The following is a 22156-nucleotide window of genomic DNA, read 5'->3' on the forward strand; positions in this document are numbered from 1 at the left end:
TTATAATGCACCTTGTCTTTAGAAAAATACTACAAAGTCAGAAAAGACATTTCCATCTTTCCAGTAACTACCTTCAACTACCTTCAACAACCTGCAGCAGTCTTTTTTTTCCCCCACGAATTAAATATCAATTTAAAATAAAAGTATAAGAAAATGGAGCTTGGCTTCACACATACCAAACTCATACTCTATACTGAATACACTGGTCATATACCATTGTCTCAGAGGACAGCAAACTAAGGTCTAAGTCTGCAGTCTTCTATTAATAGCCCTGTTGCTTCACACTATGGTTTTTCAGAGTAACTGTTAGTTCAGCTTTTGAAGAAGAAGAGCAATGCCTCATAATCCTGAAGCAGAGTCACTATAACCCCTCTCCAAAAAGCTGACCTGTGTCTCTAAAGTACTCTACTCCCTCAAGTTCAATATTCATATCTGACATTACAAGTCATCAAGGAGTCTATCAGGCTTCTGCATACATAAGTGAATTAGCAGAGAAACAAAATTTTCATTCGGCTCATTACTACTGTCCATTATAATGAAGTATGAAATGTGGAAAATGTGCACCCTGTGCCAAAGAGCCAGCTACCACAAATGAGAGTCCAGCAAAGGAGTTAATTAACCATGTAATATTCCTATTATCCACATAAGAGGATGATAACAAGGAACAAAACGGAGAAAATCTCACATTGCAGTTAACTTAATGTTGGCTGTAAAGACTAAAAACACAGACTTAAAAAACCTGCATGCTTCTATTCCCAATTGCTATATATTCCTCTAATGTTCAACCCTGTCCTAGAAACATACATTTACCACAGCATTTCTCAAAAACACTGGAACACCTGAAGTCATGTCATCTGTTAATTTAACCAGGAAAGTTGAGTTTGGCAGCACCATAAAGACATGTGGAAGTCCTAAGCTGGCTTAACTACAAGACCCGAAGAAGCAGATCCAAGATCCAGATCCACTTGGATGGATCCACTGGATCCATGGTCCATTGAGACAGATGCTTATAAAGTGTAATTAATATTTTACATTGGTGCAGAAACCAAACCAAAACAAGCAAACAAAAATACAAACCAAACAAAAAAAAAAAAAAAAAAAAAAAAACAAACCCAAAAAACCCCCAAAAAACCAAAAAAAAAAACCCAAACCAAACAAAATCACAAAATACTTAAATGCCAGCCTCCAGAAGACTGAAAGCCACTTACCTCTGCAACTTTAAGAAACTCTGATACTCTGGTCATTCGAGTTAGAAATCGTTTGTAGATTTCAAGAGCATCTTTGCATTGTCCCTTTTTCATTTCAAAAAATTTCTCTAAAGAAATAATGTGGTAAATTTCAGTTAAGATGTCTTACATTAGATCTCATATCAGCAAGTCTCATATCAGCAAGTGTCAAGAATATGACACTACATTAACATTTACTACTTGGACATTAATTAATCTCTATCTCTTGTCTAATATAGTTTAGAAGTTGGGCTTGCTAAGCTGCTAAAGAATTATATAGACCATGAAATTGAACCCCAGCTAGCCACAGCATTGTGTGTGATGTCAACTACTCTTTTAATGACTGAAAAGTAAGCAGGTGAAGTAGCCACCCAGCTAAAGTTCAAAGTAATTAAAGATACCTAAACATATACTAATATATGTTTTCTCCAAATTGTCTTCACTCCAAAGAACTGTATTTTTTTCACTTAAGTAGGTCTCTAAAATCCTTTTATGTCCATTTTTAAACATAGCTGCCACATATTTCAACCCAAACAGTGAAATTTCAACTGCATTTTTATGCCCAGCCTATTGTGTCATGCTGGTGATGCCAGCAGGCTGCCTAAGCTTCAGAATGTGCTCACAGCCTCCTTTGTACTTTGTAGGCTGATGGCAGGTAGGGCTGTGGAGAGGATCCAGCTTTGGCAGTCATGCTTTCAGGCAGATCAGGAGTGTTATTCAGGAGTGTATTACTTGTGCAAGGCTATCACATAACATTATCACTCTCTACAACTACCTAAAGGAGGTTATAGCCAGGTGAGGGCTGGTCTCCTCTCCCAGGCAACCAGCAAGAGGACACAGCCATTAGCTGTGCCAGCAAGGTTTAGGTTGGAAGAAACTCTTCATAGAAAGAGTGATCAGACATTGGAAAGGGCTGCCCAGGGAGGTGGGGGAGTCACTGTCCCTGGGGGTGTTTAAGGAGAAACTGGATGTGGCACTCAGTGCCACGGTCTAGGTGATAAGGTGGTGTACAGTCACAGGCTGGACTCAATGATCTCAGAGGTCTTTTCAAACCTAATTGATTCTGTGATATATATATAAAAAAAAAAAAAGTGGGTATCTTAAAAATGCAAAAGCTTCTAACTTTGCAGGACATATTATGCATGCTCACACAGCACTGTACATTTCTTTAAGCACAGAGATGGTCACTGTCTTTAAAGTATCAATCTACACACTTTTAAGGACATGTGAAGATCCAGCCTCAGAAGAACACTAATGTGAGAGGGCACAACTTAAAATTTTCTCACATTTAAAACTAAAGGAGTCAAGAAAAATGTTGCTTTAATGAAGTTAAGTAAAATAACTGAAGCAGATCTGAAACCGATTTTTCACTCACATAAGGTATGTGAGATAAAAGCCAGGTTACTTACCTAGTAAGTTAATAACCCCATCATTGTAGCAAGCAAAAAGTTTGATGAGATCTTTAAACAGAAGCATGAATGCAGCATTTATGACACCATTTGTCAGTTCATTTGGATGAACCTGCAAATAAAATACCAGTTATTTACAAAACAAGTGTCAATTGCAATCAAACATTTTTGGCTTACACCAGATATTGGGTGCTGTTATAGACAGAATCAAGCACTGAAGTTTCCATGCTAAGACACTAAACAAAAGCTTTGGTTAGCAGATGAAGGATTGCTTTCTTCACCACTCCAAAACAATCCATTGCAGCAGAGGAGTATCCACATCAACAGTAAACATCCTAAGACTTATCTCCTTCACTTGTCAGGAAGGCAGAGATGCTGCTTACAGTTTTAATGAAATGGACAAAAGATGTCAGTTTACAGAAGAGCTCAACAAACACTGAATAGTCTATGAGATAATGTATTTATCTCATAATGTATGACATAGAATCTTGTCATCATTTGTCATACATTAAATGCACTTTCTCACGTTAACCTGGGAAGAAAATACATGCTCAATTATTAAAAGGTCTTTATTTTCTTAAAAATATCTCCTCTTCTGAGCACTATCACAATTCCTAAGCCATTTAAGGAATGGAAAGCACAATGAGACATGTATTTCAAAGCCTTTCCTCTGAGAGTGGTAGTGAGTTCTGCCTTCCACCTCAAAGTGTATCTTGCTGCCCACAAACAACAGAAGAACCAATTCTTTCAAAAACCTCTTTGGAATGTCACACTGTGGCTCCTACAACAAGTGATTCCTGTTTTTATCCTTAGGTCAGATAAACAATCCCACCAGCATTCATCACATGATAAATATATGTACACACTTATTTCTATGAACAGCCTAGATTAAACTTTAGCCAATTTAGTTCATAGCTGAAAACCAGATGAAGATTTTGAGGAAGCCAAACAACATACATGTGGTATCTTAATGGGGTTTTCCCTCCCCCCAAAAAAGAAGTTGGTTGCCAAGAGACAGAAAATAGAGTGTTCAGTCTCCTTGCTTTGTCCATTTCTTTCCCCTCACTGATGCAGAAGATGAAACTCCAAGTTATCTCTCTACAAAACCAAAAGTACAATCTTTACATTTCATACGTATGGGCAAGGACCATCCTTGGCCACAATACCTCAGTGGGACACTAAAAAGGGAATTTTTTGGCCGTCCTAAGGAATGATGAGTAAAGCATTACCTACAAGGTGAAATGTGTACATTATAAGGCAACATTTATAAGTCACTGCCCAGTGTAAATACTAAGTCAGCTTCAATACATACATCAAATTCAAGTAGTGCATCGATTTGTTCCTGTAATATTGGCATACTCTTCAGCAGCTTTTCAGGAGCCATTGTTCTCATTACACCTTCAGCTCTGCAAGAGGAAATACAGATTAGAAGCCCTGCTGTTTCCTCTCTCCCTTCCCCCAAACTGATCTGTTGTCTAAAATTTATGCTTGAAGCACCTGTAACTCATTTCAAAAGCACAGTCTGATTCTCCTGCTTCTCACATCTTTGTGAGACCTGGCATGAAAAATCCCTTATCCAACTGAGGAAAGGTTTTGTGTTAGAGTGATGAATTCAAGAGGTTGATCTCTTTATGGAAAGATGATACTGGGAGCTTAAATGACTAACTAGAAATACTGCCACAGAAGTACTTAGAGAGCTGATACACTTTGTGCACAGTTTTTTATTAATAACTTATGCCTGTAATAACTATATAACTATTTAATGACAACTCATTGCTGACATATTCATGGATGTGTAGCATTTCTTAAGTGTCATCCATAGTCTTATAGCAGTCCTTAAGCATGATCATTTTTATCTCTGATTATGACTAACTTATTATGGTCTGCATAGCCATCATTATGTATTGCCCTGTTCTGGCTGCAGATAGGTATATATGTGCAGACTGGAAATGCATACCACCATTCTTATTTATTTTGTACTTTATTCTGAGGCAGCACACCTTGTTCTGAGCACCAGAAATAACAGGCATAGAAAGCCTTTCCAGGAATTCAGAGCAAGGCAGGAACAGTAGGATCTCCAGCAGCCCAAATTTATTTAACATCAAGTGCTCAAGAATGAACTTGTATGGTCCTTGCTAAGGGAATGGCATCCAGCTACACAGCAAAGCTGCCATGGCAGACCCTACACTTTCTGGCTGTTTGAGAAGCAGGAGACAACAGCCTGGGAGTGATGCCTGCACTAACAGGTCAGAACCCCAAGCTGCAGAACACACCAGAACTGCCAGAAAGATCCTGCATGCAACTCAGGATTAGCAGGAGCATCTTTACTATGCACTCAGTTAAGCTGCACCTTCAGTGGGTGTTAAGCCTCTTGCTGTGCCAGCTGTGCTTCAAGAGAGCATCTAGAGCCCTCAAAGTCCCAGTAAAAGGAGTTAGAGACCAGAGGAGTATTGTCATAAATACCAACACACTGCTCTGGGCTGGGTCAGCTGTTTTTTTAACACTGTTCTTGTAGGAAATGAAACTAGCAGTTTACAACCTTATTCTGTTCAGTTTATAACTGCTCTGTTGCCTGCTAAGAACTTCAGGCATTCATTTTGGGCTTTGTTTGCAATCAGCCATCCTTCCTAGGGAAAGTGACTGGAGAGTAATGAAACATAGTTTCAGAGATTTTCCTTCCCCAAATCCTAAACACAGTCTCACTGCAGTAAAATTTAATTAGGGTAAGAGTTAAATCTAGCACTAAAAGCTCCCAGTTTCACAAGGCACCTTATTTTGGTCTTCAATATTTGTTTTCTACCCAGTCTTTCCTCTCATCTTTGGGCTATTTTTAACCAATTATAAGTACTTTAAAAATCAGGTTTTTCATTGTAGTTACACAAAGAATATAACAACACTGTCACTGAGAAACTAAAACTAAATGTAATGCCACAAATAAGATTTTCATGGGTCAGACAACCTTATTCATTACATATCTGAACTTTGCTTACCCTTTCTTCACTCTTGCAAAGTCAAATGCCATTTGCCTGTAGGAAAATGCTTTTTCATTCAAGTATCTACTATAACGTCTTATGAAGGTGGACATGTCATAACCTGTAAAAAACAGTTTCAGATTTTATATTTAATTTCCATGCTTGTTGGGAAGTTCTTTAGTAAATGATAAGATACAGCCAACAGATCCCAAGATTATGGGATTTCTGTTACACTATGCAATTTCACATACAGCACATGCATCAGAAGACATCTTTCAGCTTCTGAAGAAAAATCACTAGTGGTACACCAAAACAATCCACCACTGTCCTCTGTTTCCAACAGATTCAAGCAATGCACCAGTGGCAGGGTTCCAGGGGAAACCTGCTAGAGGCCCCTACATAGTTATGGGGTGATATTACTTGATGGCCAAAAAGTTACTCCTCTATTAAAAGGGAAAAATACCAATTTAACAAATTTTTTTTTTGCTGAACTGGTACATGACTTCCAGGACAAAGCTCAAGTTCAACTTAAACACTCCTGATGTTTTATAGATGCTAGCCACTCTGACTCTTACATGGACCTTCAAAATTCCCCTGACTTGATTTACCAGAACAAAGAAATCATGATGGCATGCACAGAGATTACTGCCTTCCTTGATCTGCTACACCAGAAACACTCAAAATACTGTACAAGATGCCTCAAACTTCAGTGACTTTCAAGCCTATGACATCTGAGCAGTTAGTATCACAGCCTAACCTTCAAAGTTACTTCCTCTAAGTCACAGAAATATGCACAGAAGGAAACTCATCTTCCTCTTCAATTCAGGCCCCTTTTTGCTACATTTCTAAAAATCCACACTGCTCAATTTAGTCATTCACTATATTTTCCCTTAATTATCTCTCACCATTAAGTATCCCTGCCAACTCGAGCATAACACTACCAAATCTGATGCCTCATTGCCTGTAGTACACAGTGCATTATCTGTGAAATGGCAATTCAAGTCCAAAGAAAGTAGTGAAGAACACAAATGTATGCCTTTAACAGAATTTATTGTTGCCAAACACTGGTGTCTTCGAGCATACACATACACACATATCTTATATTTAGCTTAGATGAACACACTCTTACTATTCATTTAGCTTTGTTCCTTCTGTTACCACATCTAAAAGATGCTAAACTTTTTTTGGTGTCACATGTTTACATGAGGAGATGAAATAATGTGGCATTGCTTTGAATTTGCCCCTTATTGTAGCATGTCTGTAGTCTGCATACAACTTACAAATATTCTCTGACAACTGAAGAATTATATTTTTCCTCTTTTCTACTAGAGCTACCATGAAACAAGCTTTTCCTCTGCTAATTGAGGGTACAGGAAAATTCACTAATAATTCCAGAGGGAAAAGTAGAAAAGCAGGCTTTGTAAGATTCAGAGGGAACAAGTCCTTAATTTCTGCCCAGACCTTTCTAAATTTATTACTCAAATCAAATAAAAAACAACCAGTTCTTCTGGTCCCAACAGCCCTACCATTAAGAAATTATAGACAATGCCTAAAAAGCACTAAAGTGTCCCCAAGCAACAAAATTACCATTTAAGACTGAGTAAAACTCAAAAAACTAAATGGAAAGTTTTCTATTTCAAATTTTAACACCCACAAGAGCTAAGGCAAGAACTGAGATTTCAACCAGCCTAGATTTTAACCAGCACTTAAAGGATTTGCACACTTTCACCTTTTGAATAAAAATATGGCAGGAGATGAGAAATATTGTTCTGAAGTGTTCATCAGTTCCTTGTGAACTTGTGTTCCTCTATTTATTAAGTACTTATAAAAAGGCTTCAGTAGCACATTTTTATATTATTTATATATTATGAATTAAGGAGCAAATTAACAACAGTATCTTATTTAAAATCTTGTTAAGATTATAGACACAAGTAAGCTTACCATGAGATCCACTTTTGTCCAGAAAATTGCTGAGATTGAACAATGTGTTTCTAGATGCCAGGTACTGAATAAATCTCTACAACAGAAAGTAATTTTTCTTATCACAGGCTGTATCTGAAGGCTTTGTACTTTCTAGCAGCAAGATTACCAGTCTACTTTCAGCATACAATATAAAACCACTGGTTTTTAGTCCACAATACCTTCCCCAAAGCATTTTGTCCATTCAGATTAACTACTTTTAGTCAGAATCTCTAGTAAATATTCCATTGCGTATATAAAAAATAGATTATGCACAAAACACAAAATATATTGTGAAAGGAGCAATAAAATGTTTAATTCTTAGGGATCTGAGGGAGCTCAAGATTTATCTGCTTACAAAGCACATATCCAGGCTAGTCCCAGACTTCTCAATCCAGCAGCCCTCAGCTTCAGCCAAGCTAAGGGCCTGTTTTAACAGCAAGCAAAGCCCCTCATCAAATACAGGGACTAACAGCCTGAAACAGTTAGAGAAATGAGATGAGAAAATTGACCAAAACTTGGAATGGAAAAATAGGAGTAAGAATTTACACTGTGAGAAGATCATTGCATGAAAACACTTTATATACAGCTAGGGAGGAATTGCTCCACAGTCATACTGAAGTTTTTTCAGTCATACTGAAGTTCTTTAAATGTGCTGTCTCTTTTTATTCAGATATTGCTGTCTATCAAGTTAAATTTACAGCTCTAGGAAGATATTAACACTCATGCAGAGAAGGCAATTATTTGGATGGCAATATTCATGTGCCAGAACATCATCTTTAAACTTAGTCAAAATATCCCATGTAGTGTTTAATACTGTGTAGCTGTTTTCAGCACATAAATTGTTAGCAATTTATGTCTGACATGGTCTTATGGTTTTATAAGTGGAGATACAGTTCAACAGTCCAACTCTGTTGTTAACAGCAAGTTTTCTCTTCATCAAGAATCATTCTTGCCCTTTGTTCTCAGGTCCTTTCTGGCTCAGACAAGATGCCTCTGCACTGCTAACACTTCTGGCTTGGAGTGTGTTCAGTGCCAAGGTGGCCTTGAGAGAGCTGTTCTCACTTACCTCATTGCCATGGACCATTAGATGATGTGTGGTGACTAAGGCTTTGAATACGACCACCCAGCTACTATTTGTTGCTCGCTCAAAAAGTGTATCAGCCATCTGAGGGATATTCACGTTTGTTTCATTAGTTGCTTGGATCAAGTCTGCAGGAGAGAGGAAAGGAAGGTGTTAGGTGCTACAGTATGATAAAAAGTTTGCAGCATGGCCAAGTTCTCAGACCACCAGGCTGCAGACCTCGGTTGTGGCAAAGAGGAAGTTCAGTGCTTACATTCCACATTAAAAAAAAAAACAAACAAAGAAACAAAACCACCACCAACAACAAAAAACCCAAACTGAGATTATATTAGCTCATACTGACAGCAACAGTGGTCTAACTCTTTCATCCAACAATAATAGATTTCCAACAATTCTGTCCCGAGCTATGACCAAACTTTTCTCCATCTTTATCCCAGATGAAGTCAGGGTGCACAACATCATATGACTTTACTGCTTGCAGGTGCTTAAGTGAATTGTCACAGTTCATTACCTCTGGGTTAGAGAATTAAGTACTACTGAATTCTGCATTTACAGGCAGCATGTCTAGCACACTGAACCCAGTCACATCAGCAAAAAGAGGCATCACCAGAAACAGATACTCTGTCATCCCAGAGAGTGTTCTAATCAGCAAGCTCCAGCACACCTCCTAGTTTCTACAGACCCAGAAAGCAGAAGAGTGCATTCAGGCATGCATTAAAACCTCTTCAACAACAAAAAAAGGACACAAGGAATGACATTAGTTTATACTGAAGCAACTGCACCTTACATGGAAGAAGTAAGACATTAGACTGTCTCAGGGAAAAACAATAACCTGCAGCTTTGTGTCCTGTACATTAGGAATATGTGAACTTGCACAGAAGAGTGCATGAAATGAAGGCAAGCAGTTAAATCATAAACAGCAGGGCAGTAAGCTTTGCACTATCCTCCATATCCCACAGAATGTGTGATTTACTACATCCCTTGTTATCTACTGACCCAAGTTAGGCAGCCAGCAATTACCTTCTACAAGCTATCACCTATTTTTGAGACACAGCTGGAAACTGCATACTGCAACTGCATGCCCAAAACCTGTGTGAAGCCAGACACAGCTCTAGCAAGACTCAAGGAGATGACTTCATGCAACATGAAGAGCACAAAACACAGAACTAATTGTAAAATTTGAAGACCTAAGCAGAAAAAATTGAAAAGTTTAACTACTAGACTAAGCATTATCTGAAATTAAAATACTCATCTTTTACTTTCCCTCAGAGAAATCATTGTTAATGATTTCTTCCCCACCTCCAGACTAGAAAATTTCCTCCAACTATTAAAGTCATACAGAGATGAAGATATTCTACCTCAAAAGCAGACAGGGTGTTTTGTGACTGATCCTTGCACGCTTAAACTATGTGAGTCTACAGGAGTTCAATTCACCTGGGCAGTAGGGTCACCACTTGGCAGACTGCCTTTCCCTCCCCTACATAATCCCAACCAATGGAGAGCATTAATGCTGCTAAGAGTGGAAAGTCAAGGCTCAGCATTAAACTACTGATTCTGCCTTTGCAGGACAGGAAAAGTCCAGAGGACAAATCTGTCTAAATAGATCAATGAGTCACATCAGTGACTGAGACTCACCTGGTGTGTACAGAAACCCACACCACTGTACCTAAGCATTCAAAAGTTAAGGTTTTGTTTGTTTGTTTGTTTGGCTGGTTAGGTCTTTTTAAAACTCCTGGCACTTAATCTTTATGAGTTTTTTACCTTCTATTACAAAGACTTATTTTATTTAAGATCCAAAAAATCTCTAGCTCAAAGTCACAAGCTTGGGAAAACCATAGTGCTTGCTTGCATATGAAATTGTCTATTGTAGGGCCATAAAAGTTGCAAGTTGTCCTCAGTTTCAGGCCAGGAGAATGATTTTCTGGGATGATAGAGGAGATAAAAATTATGTGATCCATTTGACAAGTATGAATTGAAAATGTATGTTGTCATGGCATTTTGTTGTTTTGGTTAGGAAGTTGGGTTTGAAGTTTTTTGCAAACACCTTCTGAAATGTGGTTACTTCTATAATCTCAGTAATACTACCCTTGAAGGAGGCAGCTCTGCAGACAAAGTATTATAGTGGCAAAGCCATGCTATTGAATGACAGCAGTTCAAGATCACAGAGCTCCAAGAATTCTCCTTGATCTTGTGGCACAAACAGGCAATGATCTTTTATTCTCTTCTGCTGATTAATGCATTACATTAGTAATACATTAGTAAAGACAGTGGTTTGTAAAAGCCTAGAAGCAAGTCACAAGTGCCTTACTCACTGTTTACCCTGCTCAGAGATTTTACTGCAGGTGACAGCATTTGTCTTATTTATATAAGGAAATATATCAAATTTGTAAGCTTTCAGTCTTGGGCTTCAGTATGCAGATTTCTGTGAAAGAGGGACACTGTAAATTGTGTATTCCATTGGTGCACTTTAGATAATGAAACCTCAGAGGAGCCCACCCACAGAAATGCTGGCAATGGAGGCAACAAGGCACTGCTGCATGAGGCCACAGCACTGCTTCTGAAGTCACTCAGTCATTTCTGTCTCCTCTCCAAACTGCTGGAGGGTACAGCATCTCAGTCTGCAGCTCTGAATGTTTTAGGACACGAGTAATTATAGTGTGCAAAACAGAGAGGCATGATTAAAATTAAGTCTACTACTTTCAGTGCACAGAAATGAATTAAACCATGCATGAAGATGTCACTTGTCATCTGAGGCCAGAAAAAAGAGATTGGGGGTGGGGGGATAATTCTTGCAGAGCTGTTTCCCATTTAGTCACACCACAAAGATAAGGTATTCAAATTTCCTGGGTTTCTTTTCCCAGTGCCAGAGAGTCTCAGCTTCACCAGCAACCATCAGCATCTGGAATGAAGCACCAGCACAGCTAACTTTAAGAAACTGAGAAGCAGAGTTTGGTGGCTAAGCTGAATTTTAAAGTAAGAGTTGGAAAAATTAATTTTTCTTTAATGTGGTAAGGAAGAACAGATACAAGGAAAAGGAAATTATATGAAGGAAAAAAAAAAATCTAGAAACTACATTTTCAGAATATACAGATTCAGACATTTGCTGGGTGGACAAGAGACGATAAAGCTTAATATTCCAAGGATATCACATGTACATTTGCTAATACAAAATAGTTAATATTAATAAGTAACAGATAAAGAATCCAACAGAAGCCATATGAAGCAATCTTGCAAAGTTGATTCCATTTGGGGAACACACAAGTAGGGCAAATAAGGATTAAAGGTACCTTCCTGAAGAAGTTTCTGCTACTCCTTCTGAAAGTACTGCCTACTTTCTGCAGGCATCCAGTACACTGCCAGCTAATCCCCAAACCCAGACACTGAGCTCAAACACAAACTATAAGCACAGTCAGAAATCAGAATTGTACTGCAGTAGCAGCAAGTGCTTTTACCACAAATTTCACAGAAGTGAAGTAATTGGGGAATGAAGACCTACACATTCTTCATTTGAATCCATTTGTTTGTGGAACTAAATCACAATTGCCAAATCTACTTCTTCTACAAATCTCCTACTTCTCTCTTCACATTTCCGTAGTTGCTATTTTAAAGACTTCTTCAATTAAACAAACTTTTAAAAATTATAATTTTACTTTAATGTACTTCTTCCTAGTTAAGCTTTGAGATGGAAAAATCAGTGCAATAGAAGAAAAAAATGGCTATCAATTCTCTGACACCATAACTTGAATTTAAACAGCAGACTTTAAGCTCTTGGGCTGGCCAATTGTTTCACCCAGACTTAAGAAAACTGCAACTTAATCATACTCTAGGTTTACTTCTCTTCCCTAATTAACACCTCCATCAATAAAAATGCACACCTGCCAAATGGAGAAAGAATGGTGGAGGGTTCACTGAGGGAGATTGAACTAAGTTAAGAGTCCTTGGCTCTCTCTTCATGACATTTTGAAGAGCCCACTAAAAGATGGGGCTAGCTTTTGTGTTTGTTAAGCTCTTAAGTAAAAAAAGGGAACAGTCAGAACGTTTCAAAGTTTCAGAATTTCAGACTCTTTCAGTCTCATTAAAAATTAGTTTCTAGTTCTTTTTTTTTCCTTAATGAGAAAGATTATACAATACTTTAAAGAATCTCTTAGTCCTCTACCTTTGCAGATGGTACTCCAGATCCGGGCAGTTTTTTTCTGGTTTCCCCCCCCCCAAATTCCTTAATAAGGAGACCTGGGACTTCCCAGTTCATGATTAATTATTCACAATTTACATTTTACTATGCAGATAAACAGCAGCAGAGAACAAGACCTCTCTGTTCAGAGGAATATCAATGCCAACCTCAGAGCAGCTGTCATTCCAGACTGAATTAACACACAAGCTGCCTCAGCATCTGAGCTGTATCATACATTCAGTTCCTAAACTTTGCTAAATCTCTCCAGCAGGAACCCCCTTACAGACCTTCCTCACTATTACTGAAATGCTACAATAGTCTTCAGGAGTTCTTTTCTTGCTTATAAGTATATAAATAATGTCTTGAGCCTATTGAAAAAGAAATGCAGGACTGCTCCAAATCAGACCAGAGTAAGTGTTTACAAGCCTCAACCAAGAAAGCTAAATACTCAAGTAAGAGTACAGTCCCCTCCCTGCAAGACACAGCTGCATTAGGAAGCCAGTAGAGCATTGTGCTAACCAATGCAAGAGCTGAACTTCCCTGTCTACAGAAACCTGACCACAAAACAGTGTTGGAAAGCAGAACAAAGTTACCAGTTTCTGCTTCTACAGCAATTGCTCATAAGAACATTAGATAATTTGAATGTTGTTGGCTTTGACTATCAGGCAATTCCACTCCAGAAAGAGTTTGGAATTCGTTTCTGAGGTTATAATTTATCATTAATTCTTTTCACTTCCAGCTTGCCCTGTCTACACAAACATGCATCTTGATCTTGTAACAATCACCCCAAGAGCAGTGCAGGCTCTCTCCCCCTTCCTCCCCAAAAGTCTGCCTCCAGAGTTGCTGTATCTCACCTTGATGCCAGCAAGCCTACCCTTTATCAAAGTCCAGCATCCTTCAGATATTGCCTTGGAACTTCTGTGCCTGTGCCAACCAGTCAAACCTAAACACAATCTTCCACTGAGCATGTGCTCCAGGTACTTTAGACCCCCAATAAAGCAGCTGTAGCTCTCAGGGGTTACCTCCTCTCTCCAGCCTTGCTTCAATACCTCCTCCTTAAATAAATCTCAGACTCTTGTGAGGACAAATACTTGCTGCAGTTTGAGAGGTCGCAACAATCAGTCTTTGAACCACACAGCAACACCCCACACCAAGACAAGCTTTTATATACAATTTTTTTCCTCTCTGCCTACTCACAGGCATATTGTACTACCCAAAGTATTAAGTGTTTTTCAGAACCTTTCAATCATATGAAGGGTCTGAAGAGAGACAGGGTAAATAACTGAGTGCTAGCAAATTTCTCTTGAAGCATCCTCCAATTTCTCAACCTGAGAGTTTAATTAGCCTTAGAATTATCTTATTATCTCACTACTCCTTTTAAAATACAACAGTGAACCACCTGCTATATTATCAAATACCTCTTTTGAAACTAAGTGAAAAATCTACTCTCCATACACACTGTTGGATTTTATTCCAATATACTTCCATATGATTTGCACCCCTCCTTAACCAACATATCAAGGCAAGATATTTGGCTTTAAGTCATCTGCAAAAATCTCCCTAGCTCATTAGCAGTGCTACATCAGTTATGCTACACTTGTGTTATGCTGCACTTAATTATTTATATGTATGGCTTTTCCTCCTGAGAGGTTCAGGTTCAGCTCTCCTGGAAACAGGAAATAAAAGCCAACTATCACATGGTTTTCTACTGGATCTAAAAGGGTGCAACTGCAGCAGCTGTCTCTCTAAGTACTAATAATGGGGGGAAAGTGTGATTACACTGTGCTAAAAGAATTGGTCTTGCTTTAAGCAATTCCTTCAAGTTTCATGAACTACGAATATTTTTTTCATAAAAGTTCCCAGAATTTAGAGCTTCACTGCCTCTGGGGGAGAACAGTGTGCACTACCTTTAATGTTTACATTGGAGTTCTCTCAAGGAGAGTAGTAGAACTGAAAGCCAACATTCAGGCCAGCTGCAGAAACTCAGTGTTAAGGAACAGTCATTGAGGTTTTAATTATACTCTTTAAGACTTCAAATTAATTAGCAATTAATCTATTTTATGAACAAAGTCTGAGACCTGGCTGACACCTATGATCCAACCAGTCAGAATAATAAAAGTTTCATTTTTATTCAGGAATTACATATCTGGAATAACAGAAGATAGCTACTCAAACTGTCTAATACAAACATACTATGGAAAGCACCTTTTTAGCCTCACATACAAAGGCAGAACACCAAACAAAGGGAGACAGGACCCATGGACCATGAATTCTGCCTGCTTTCTTCCCCACTGCAGTTACCACAGCTTTTTAGAGCATCTTCACTATAGGAAAAGTATTAGTCATCAAGCATGAAATCTTCTCCTTGCCCAAAGTCATAAGTAGCTCAATATTGAACCTCATTCATACAGAATTCACTCACTTTGAATACCAAAGGATCTGTCTCAGGCAATAATACAAGTTCAGCAAAGTAGAGGAAATATGAGAAATTACAGCTTTAACGATCTTTTCCTCTCACCCACAGAATCCACTTCCAATGCTCCAAACAAATCCTGCTCCACAACTAGCTCAAAAGAAACATGCATTTTTCTTCTCAAATACAAGAATTACACATTTATGCTTAAGTTGATGTGAAACACCAAGTAATTCTGGAGCTAAATGTGCCACTTCTCTGTTTTATTGATTTACTGGAAGTAAGAACTGAGCCAAAAATCATTACTGCAGTGTCTTTTTTGCATAGTTCTTAATAGTTTAAGATATGCAAAATTTCATTTGCACTTGGTGGACACCAAATAGTGGTTGTAAGGTTAAAATATAACAGCAGCTGTCTTGGAGAAATGCTATTTCCCATCCTATTGTAATATGGCATCTTAAATGCCAAATTCTAGAGGAAGAAGAGAGATGGAAAAACCCTGCTAACATTAAAAATAGCTCTTGACCAATAACCTTGCATGAAAAGGAACTTTTATTCTGCATGGCAAATCTCAGACCTCTATAAGAATTTCCTTCAGCACTTCAAACCTGGAAGCCTTAACCAAAATACACATTAATTTATAGACATCACTGCAACCACCAGCCAATCTTCTGCTAAGCCTTCAAAGCATTTATTCAATTTCCTCTAAGGGAATTTTTCTCCCCATGCATGCAAGCATTAAAGCGACAGTTCTCTTGCATCTCAGCTTTTGCTGCAAATAACAAAGCAATTTTAAAGGCATTATAGACTTGCAAGATTATTGCTTAGAAGGACAACAGCCAATAAAATCTACTTAAATGACTACTGTCAATTGCCTATTGACACTAGGCACATCCACAACCTGATACCAGGATGCCAGCTGTGGCCAATGATTATCCTTCCATGAAAGTGACCAAACCCTAACATTACCTGTTGGTTGTATCAATTCATAACTCTCATCACTTGGGTGCTCACTGAAATATCAGTGGCAGGATCAACTGCAGCTTTTAGGCAGAGAGTACAGCTACACTGGAAACACAGGGATTTCACATTTGCCACAAAAGCACTGGGCCATTTACTGTAATCTCTGCACTACAGCAATTCCTAATCCTAATCAGCCCTTACATGCTGGGCTGACCTTACACTCCAAACAATCTGGCAGAAAGTGGTAATCAGCTGAGGCATGGTACCTGAGCTCTTTCAGTCGTCATGCTGCAGTCTGAGAGGAATTCTACCCTCAAATGAGCTCCTTTCCTCAGAAAACCATTTGTTTTTAATAAACTTGTAGAAATGAAGCTATCACTAGACTAATAACTCTGCCCAGAACAGCAATTTGTAATCCACTAAAAAGCTGAACGAGACTGAAAATATATTGCAAGAAGCCTGATGTTCCAGCTCCAATACTTAGCTGTTACATTTTGGGAATTCATTAATTAAAAAAAACTGGGTGGGGATGAGACAACATGCAAACTTCAGTGACATGGTAATTAGCTACAGCCTTTGTGCTGGAAAGAGATCAATTGAGTAGGCAGCCTCAGAAGCTGACACATCTGATTCAATATCCAGAGGATGGTCCATGCTTTTACTACTCCCTCAGCAAGAACATTCTCACAGTCCAGTTTTTTCATCAGTGGATGCCACATAATGACACAACCCGAAATTTTTAGCTATAAATGAAATGCCCACAAGCATGCAGGCAGCCCTGTTGAAAACATGAACATACCTGTGGGAAGAAGAAACCAAGTGCAATGCAAACCTCTGCACAAGCCAGTGCAACAGCATGACCTCCTGGAATCACACTGAAGCAGCTCCAACCAAGCAGCAAGTACTTTCTAACATGGCTGCTATCATCTTAATCCATTGTCTTGTATCTGTGTATCTAACATAAAGCAGAAGAGTTCATAAAACCAGATGGCTGCCTCAATTGTGAATGGTGTGCTTAAAACAGTCTTTTTAACAAAATAGATATCCTTCACATTAGATACAGCTTCACTCTCTTCTTACTATGAAAAACAACAAAAAAGGTAATAAGAAACTGCAATTCCTTTATGCCCATTCCTTTGTACTACATCAGTTAAACAATAATCCTTTTTTTCTGCCACACAGGTGAGTTTAAGTCTTAAAAATCCTGAAAAAACTGAAGTCTACTTTCAATAGACTCGACTCTTCAACATGAGCCTTTCACATACTGCAGATTTCTTCATGTTGTAAAATCTCCAAAATGCTAAATTCAATGCAACATCCACCTGGGTGATAGAAGTTGCAGTAAGGACTACTAACATTTAAAAAAAACTGACAGTATCAAGTTGCTATCAACAGTTTGAAGTCACCAGTGCCTCTGGATGATGCATTTGCCACTGGCAGTAGAAGTCTCCCATTAAGCTACTGATGAGTGAGGAATCTGGAATCCATCACAAGGATGGATCATCACAAGGCTCATATCCAGACAGCAAAGCTTCGTGCACAGTCAGACTGGAACACCCAGAAGTGTCAAATTAACTCTTAAGCATGATATGGAGTATGATATTTAAAAGGTAGTTTTTCATAGCACTGTCTAAGCAATTTCCAGCTTTCTGACTAACAAGAAGCATCTCTTTAAACTCACCTATGACAAACATTGCAAACCCTGACCTAACACTCTTGCCATTCACCAACAACAAAACAGACAGAAGTTTAAATCCACTTAGCAGAACCAGAGAAACTCTAATGTAGTCTTTCAAAGTAATTTCAAATGAAATGAAAGGTCAGATCAGAAAGTCACAGATAAGGTTCGCGTATGAAAATACCATTGTTTCACTTGCCAGCAACAAAACATCACTCATAATAAAACGTACATGTTTTCAGAACACTGGCACACTAAATATGCTCAGCTGCTTCTGGCTTGCTGTCCCTTAGCAGAATGTACATTCTCCTTCATTTAAATACATTTAGATGAAGCTATAAAACTTATATTAGGAGCTACAGGCACAATAAATATACTCTGGATTCCAGAGTCATACAACACGACCCAAACCCAAGTCTCCATTTGAAAAGGTTGATTTGAAAACTCCAGGGCTGCTAAGGTACTGATGTGATGATAAGTTAAAGTTTTCATCTATATTTGACCTATATGTAATAAGAAACTGTAGCCATTAGAGGCAGGAAACAGGCCAGCTGGCTTGCCCTTTCCACACAAGTCGTACACTCCCTGAAGCAATAAGTGAAAGGAGGAGTCCTGTGAAAAGCAGTTTGAACTCCCACTGAAGTGCATCTAGGTCATCCCTTGAATTTTGTTAAAGACATGTCCCCTCCTAGTGCTGTCCTGCACTGTGGCAGGATCACTGATCACTGCCTTACTCTGAGCATCTTCTCTAAACTTGTAAACCTGAATTCATTTAAACAATGTGGGCAACAAGTCAGCATGTTTTATTCGTGCTTCAAGCAGTCATGTCTTTCTCTCACTTTTGTGGAGGGCCATTTTAGAATATTCTGTAAAGTATCAGAGTGTTTTAAGATAAATAATAAAACTATGCCAGAGGCACCAGGAGCCTGCCAGGCTCTGCAGTCTAACCCCTGACCATCTGCTATGGAAGCACCCGCTGCCACCATGTCATCTGTGCTTGTGCCAAGCCAAAAGCCAGATTGCACTGTATTGCCAGCAGTCAAGCCACAGCCTTATATCACTTCCTAGGACAGAAAAGTTTAAGACACTCTCTTGAAAAGACATGTCTTTTGGTCCTTTAATTGTACGGTAGAACAATCTTAGCTCAATTGGACAGCAAACTCTCCAGTTGACACCCTTACCAGTGTTTTGCATCCCAGCCATAACCCAGTCTCCTAAACTCTTAAAAACAATGAGCAAAGAATGCTGTTTTCTTATACATTCCTTCTTTGAGTCAGTAAAGCAGCCTTGTCAAAGCATATGGCTCAACTGTTTTGTCAGAACTCTGCAGCCCAATTGCAACACAGGAGTTTCTGCCAATTTGCTTTTTAGCTATGGTAATTTTGCATATTGGCTTACGACCAAAAGGAGTTGACTGCCACAAGTCAGATCCAAGCTGCAGACACATCCTGTCATCTACCTGCAGTTCTCAGTATACATGAGAGGCAGGGTTTGGTGGTCTTCAAGCATGATCATGTTTATGTACTCACAAAATCCCCCTCTTAAAAAGCATCCTAACACATTTGAGTTTCATTAATAGCTAGAAAAAATAGACACTAGGACAGGCAACTGACTCATGTGCTGCCTCTGCTCAGATGGGCAGAGTAAAAATTACATAAAGACACAACATTAGCATAACATCAGGACCAGCATCCAATCCTTTCACTAAACTAAGTTAAGATACAGATATAATCTACAACCAAGCATGAGATCACATTATCCTGGGCAGAAAAGAGAAACAGAAAGGTATTTAGACTTGGCTGGTCCAGCAGTCAGTGGTAATATTGTGCACTGTCATTTCCTGTGCCTACAAATAAGCCATGAGCCTCAGATGCCCAGTGAAAGCCCCACTTGCCAATAGCCTAGAAAATACTGTTCTAGTATTCCACCTACATCCATTTCAAGGCTGATGTCCAATATCACTTGCTAGTGCAGATGGATAGTATATTCCCTTTCTTAGTGAACTACAGCTCTCAACTGCTTTAGTAATTTTTACAACCTAAAGAGAAGACTTTATGAGCTCAAAAAAAAAAAAAAAAAAAAACAAACCCATATTTTGTATTGATTTTGATTATTTTCAGCCAGTGCTGAAGTAAATATGATCAAAATAGCAAGATTAAAAGCATTAAAAACTGTTTTAAGGGTCTAGCATATGGTTTGCAAGATTCCAGAAAAAGCAGACCTTACCATACTCTGCAAAGTGACAAACAAGCCTCTGCCAAACATTCCAATTGCTTTCCAGCAATTGCCAACATCTGGTTTATTCAGGTTAATTTAAGCCACCAGCTCTCATCCAAGCAAAATTTTGGACAGAAGTAAAATCAAGCAGCTGTGCTGAATCTGATGGGGTGGGATACTCGAGTATCAGTTTACCAGTGAGGCTTCACACTGCAATCTTGCTGATACTGCTGACTCAGAGGAACAAAAGTACTGCTGCAAACCCTGCACTACAGATCACTGCCTGCAAGGCTACAGGAAGGCTCCTTCTATCTTCTCATTTAGTCTGAGTTCAGGGCTCAGTCCTGTGCCAGATGAGCCATCCTTTCCTTTATATGTCCTGCAATGAGATTCAGATCATGATTTCCTGGCTTGCTTTACTTCTTGCTTTTTCATTTTCATGGTGTTTGAAACCCCTCTCTCCAAACCAGCCAGAATACTATTCCTAATCTGCATGCCTTGCTTGGAAATGCAAGTTTTATCACTCTTTGGTGAGACTCCTGTATTTATCCAAGGCACACAACAGAACCTATGCTTTTCTATCCTTACCAGCATCCTGATCTGTGCTCCAAAAAAGGAACAGGGCGTGGTAATTTAAGGATACTGTGTGGTTACTGTTAGTAAGGTTAAGGGAAGAGATACAGTGTCATCACTCCACCCCCAATTTTTCCCCATCCTCAGACATACTGGAGCCAGCTCCTTCAGCAATACTATATGTCCACACCTCTCTGAGGAAGATGTATCCCTTTGTTTTCTTTGGTGGCACTGGGAAATGCTGGAGCTGTGACTCCTGAGAACAGGGGTCTCCTCCAAAGGATATCTGCTCCAGCACATGGAGTGCCTGTACCTCCTGCTCCACCTCAAATCTTAAGTGTTCTCTCTGTCATTTCTTTTCCCACTTCCCCTGTCTGTCCAGTATTTTCTACTTTTTCTTCAGTTTGTTTATCCTGAGGTGCCACAAACTTGGTGGATTGTCTCAGCTGTGTATTGCAGCAGATCCAGCGTGGAGCTGGCTGTGTCTGGCACAGAGCATGTCCTGGTCTCTTCTCACAAAGGCTAGCCCTGAAGCCAATAACTTGTCATGGACACTCAGCAGTGGGGGACAGTAAGCAGGGCAGGAGGAGCAAAGTAGTCTCAAGAATCTTGAGCAGCAGTAGAAAAATACTAAAAGCAGTGTGCCTCTACTACAGTACCATTTCTTCAAAAGTGGGAGCTGCCAGAGCAGGAAATTCTCCTCTTTGGTGACAGCAAGTCCAGCAAGAAGCAGAGAACATGGGTAGTCTTCAAAATGCTTTATGCCCTTCAAAATTATGCTGTCATCTACCTTTAAGCACTTCAGAGAATCCTTCACATGGCAGAGACACACAAGCATGGACTGACCACAACTACAGAGCATTTTCTTGGAGACTTCAAGAGTGTATCACTGGTGTGACAGGCCCATGTAAGCCATGCACAGAAGATAAAGGGTTTAAGAGTGAGGCTGTGAAATCAACGAGACATAGATGAAATCAAAACACAGAAAAATCAATCAAGCCTGTAGACTTCTGTTGTAATTTAGAAGATGTTCAACTGCTGCCAAGATCTAAAGGTGCAACACTATGAGACTATTATGAAACATACTCAAGTACTAAATAGAAGTGATTAAAACCATTGTCTGATCACTGTCATCCTGATCATCTCATAAACAGCTACTCCATTATGAAGGTCCACAGTGGAAGTCAGTACAACAGAAAGACTTCACTTGGCCCAGAATTTGTCATCCATGACCTTGACAAAGCATGTTTAACAGAAGGATCTTGCTTACTCTTGAAAAAGATTAAGAATACCTGCCCTCAGGACTAGTCAATCTTTATCAAATTACACTGCTTACATGAAAAAAGTTTAGTGTTACAGTGCCTACTCATTTTCCTTTTCCCTCATCTTCCCTCTTCCATTCCTTAGGCATTGCACCATAAGACAGCTTACACACAGAACAATTAAAATGCACAGGATCAAGTGATCCTGCCCATATTCCAACATTTGGAT

The 22156-nt window shown here is 39.0% G+C and overlaps 1 protein-coding gene across 9 annotated transcripts in view; it reads right to left on the reverse strand.

Annotated features, from left to right (window-relative positions):
• SNAP91 (synaptosome associated protein 91) overlaps positions 1 to 22156 on the reverse strand; it is a 63401-nt gene that overhangs the window by 35494 nt on the left and 5751 nt on the right. For all 9 annotated transcript variants that reach the window (XM_079326860.1, XM_079326868.1, XM_079326867.1 and 6 more), the window contains 6 exons: positions 8636 to 8778; positions 7549 to 7624; positions 5626 to 5728; positions 3948 to 4041; positions 2636 to 2747; positions 1209 to 1315 (listed from right to left, as the gene is read on the reverse strand). In XM_079326860.1, the coding sequence (XP_079182986.1) occupies positions 1209 to 1315; positions 2636 to 2747; positions 3948 to 4041; positions 5626 to 5728; positions 7549 to 7624; positions 8636 to 8778 (635 nt within the window). The remainder of the gene's footprint in view (positions 1 to 1208; positions 1316 to 2635; positions 2748 to 3947; positions 4042 to 5625; positions 5729 to 7548; positions 7625 to 8635; positions 8779 to 22156) is intronic.

Source organism: Erithacus rubecula, assembly GCF_903797595.1.
Source record: "Erithacus rubecula genome assembly, chromosome: 2".
Lineage (NCBI taxonomy): Eukaryota > Metazoa > Chordata > Aves > Passeriformes > Muscicapidae > Erithacus > Erithacus rubecula.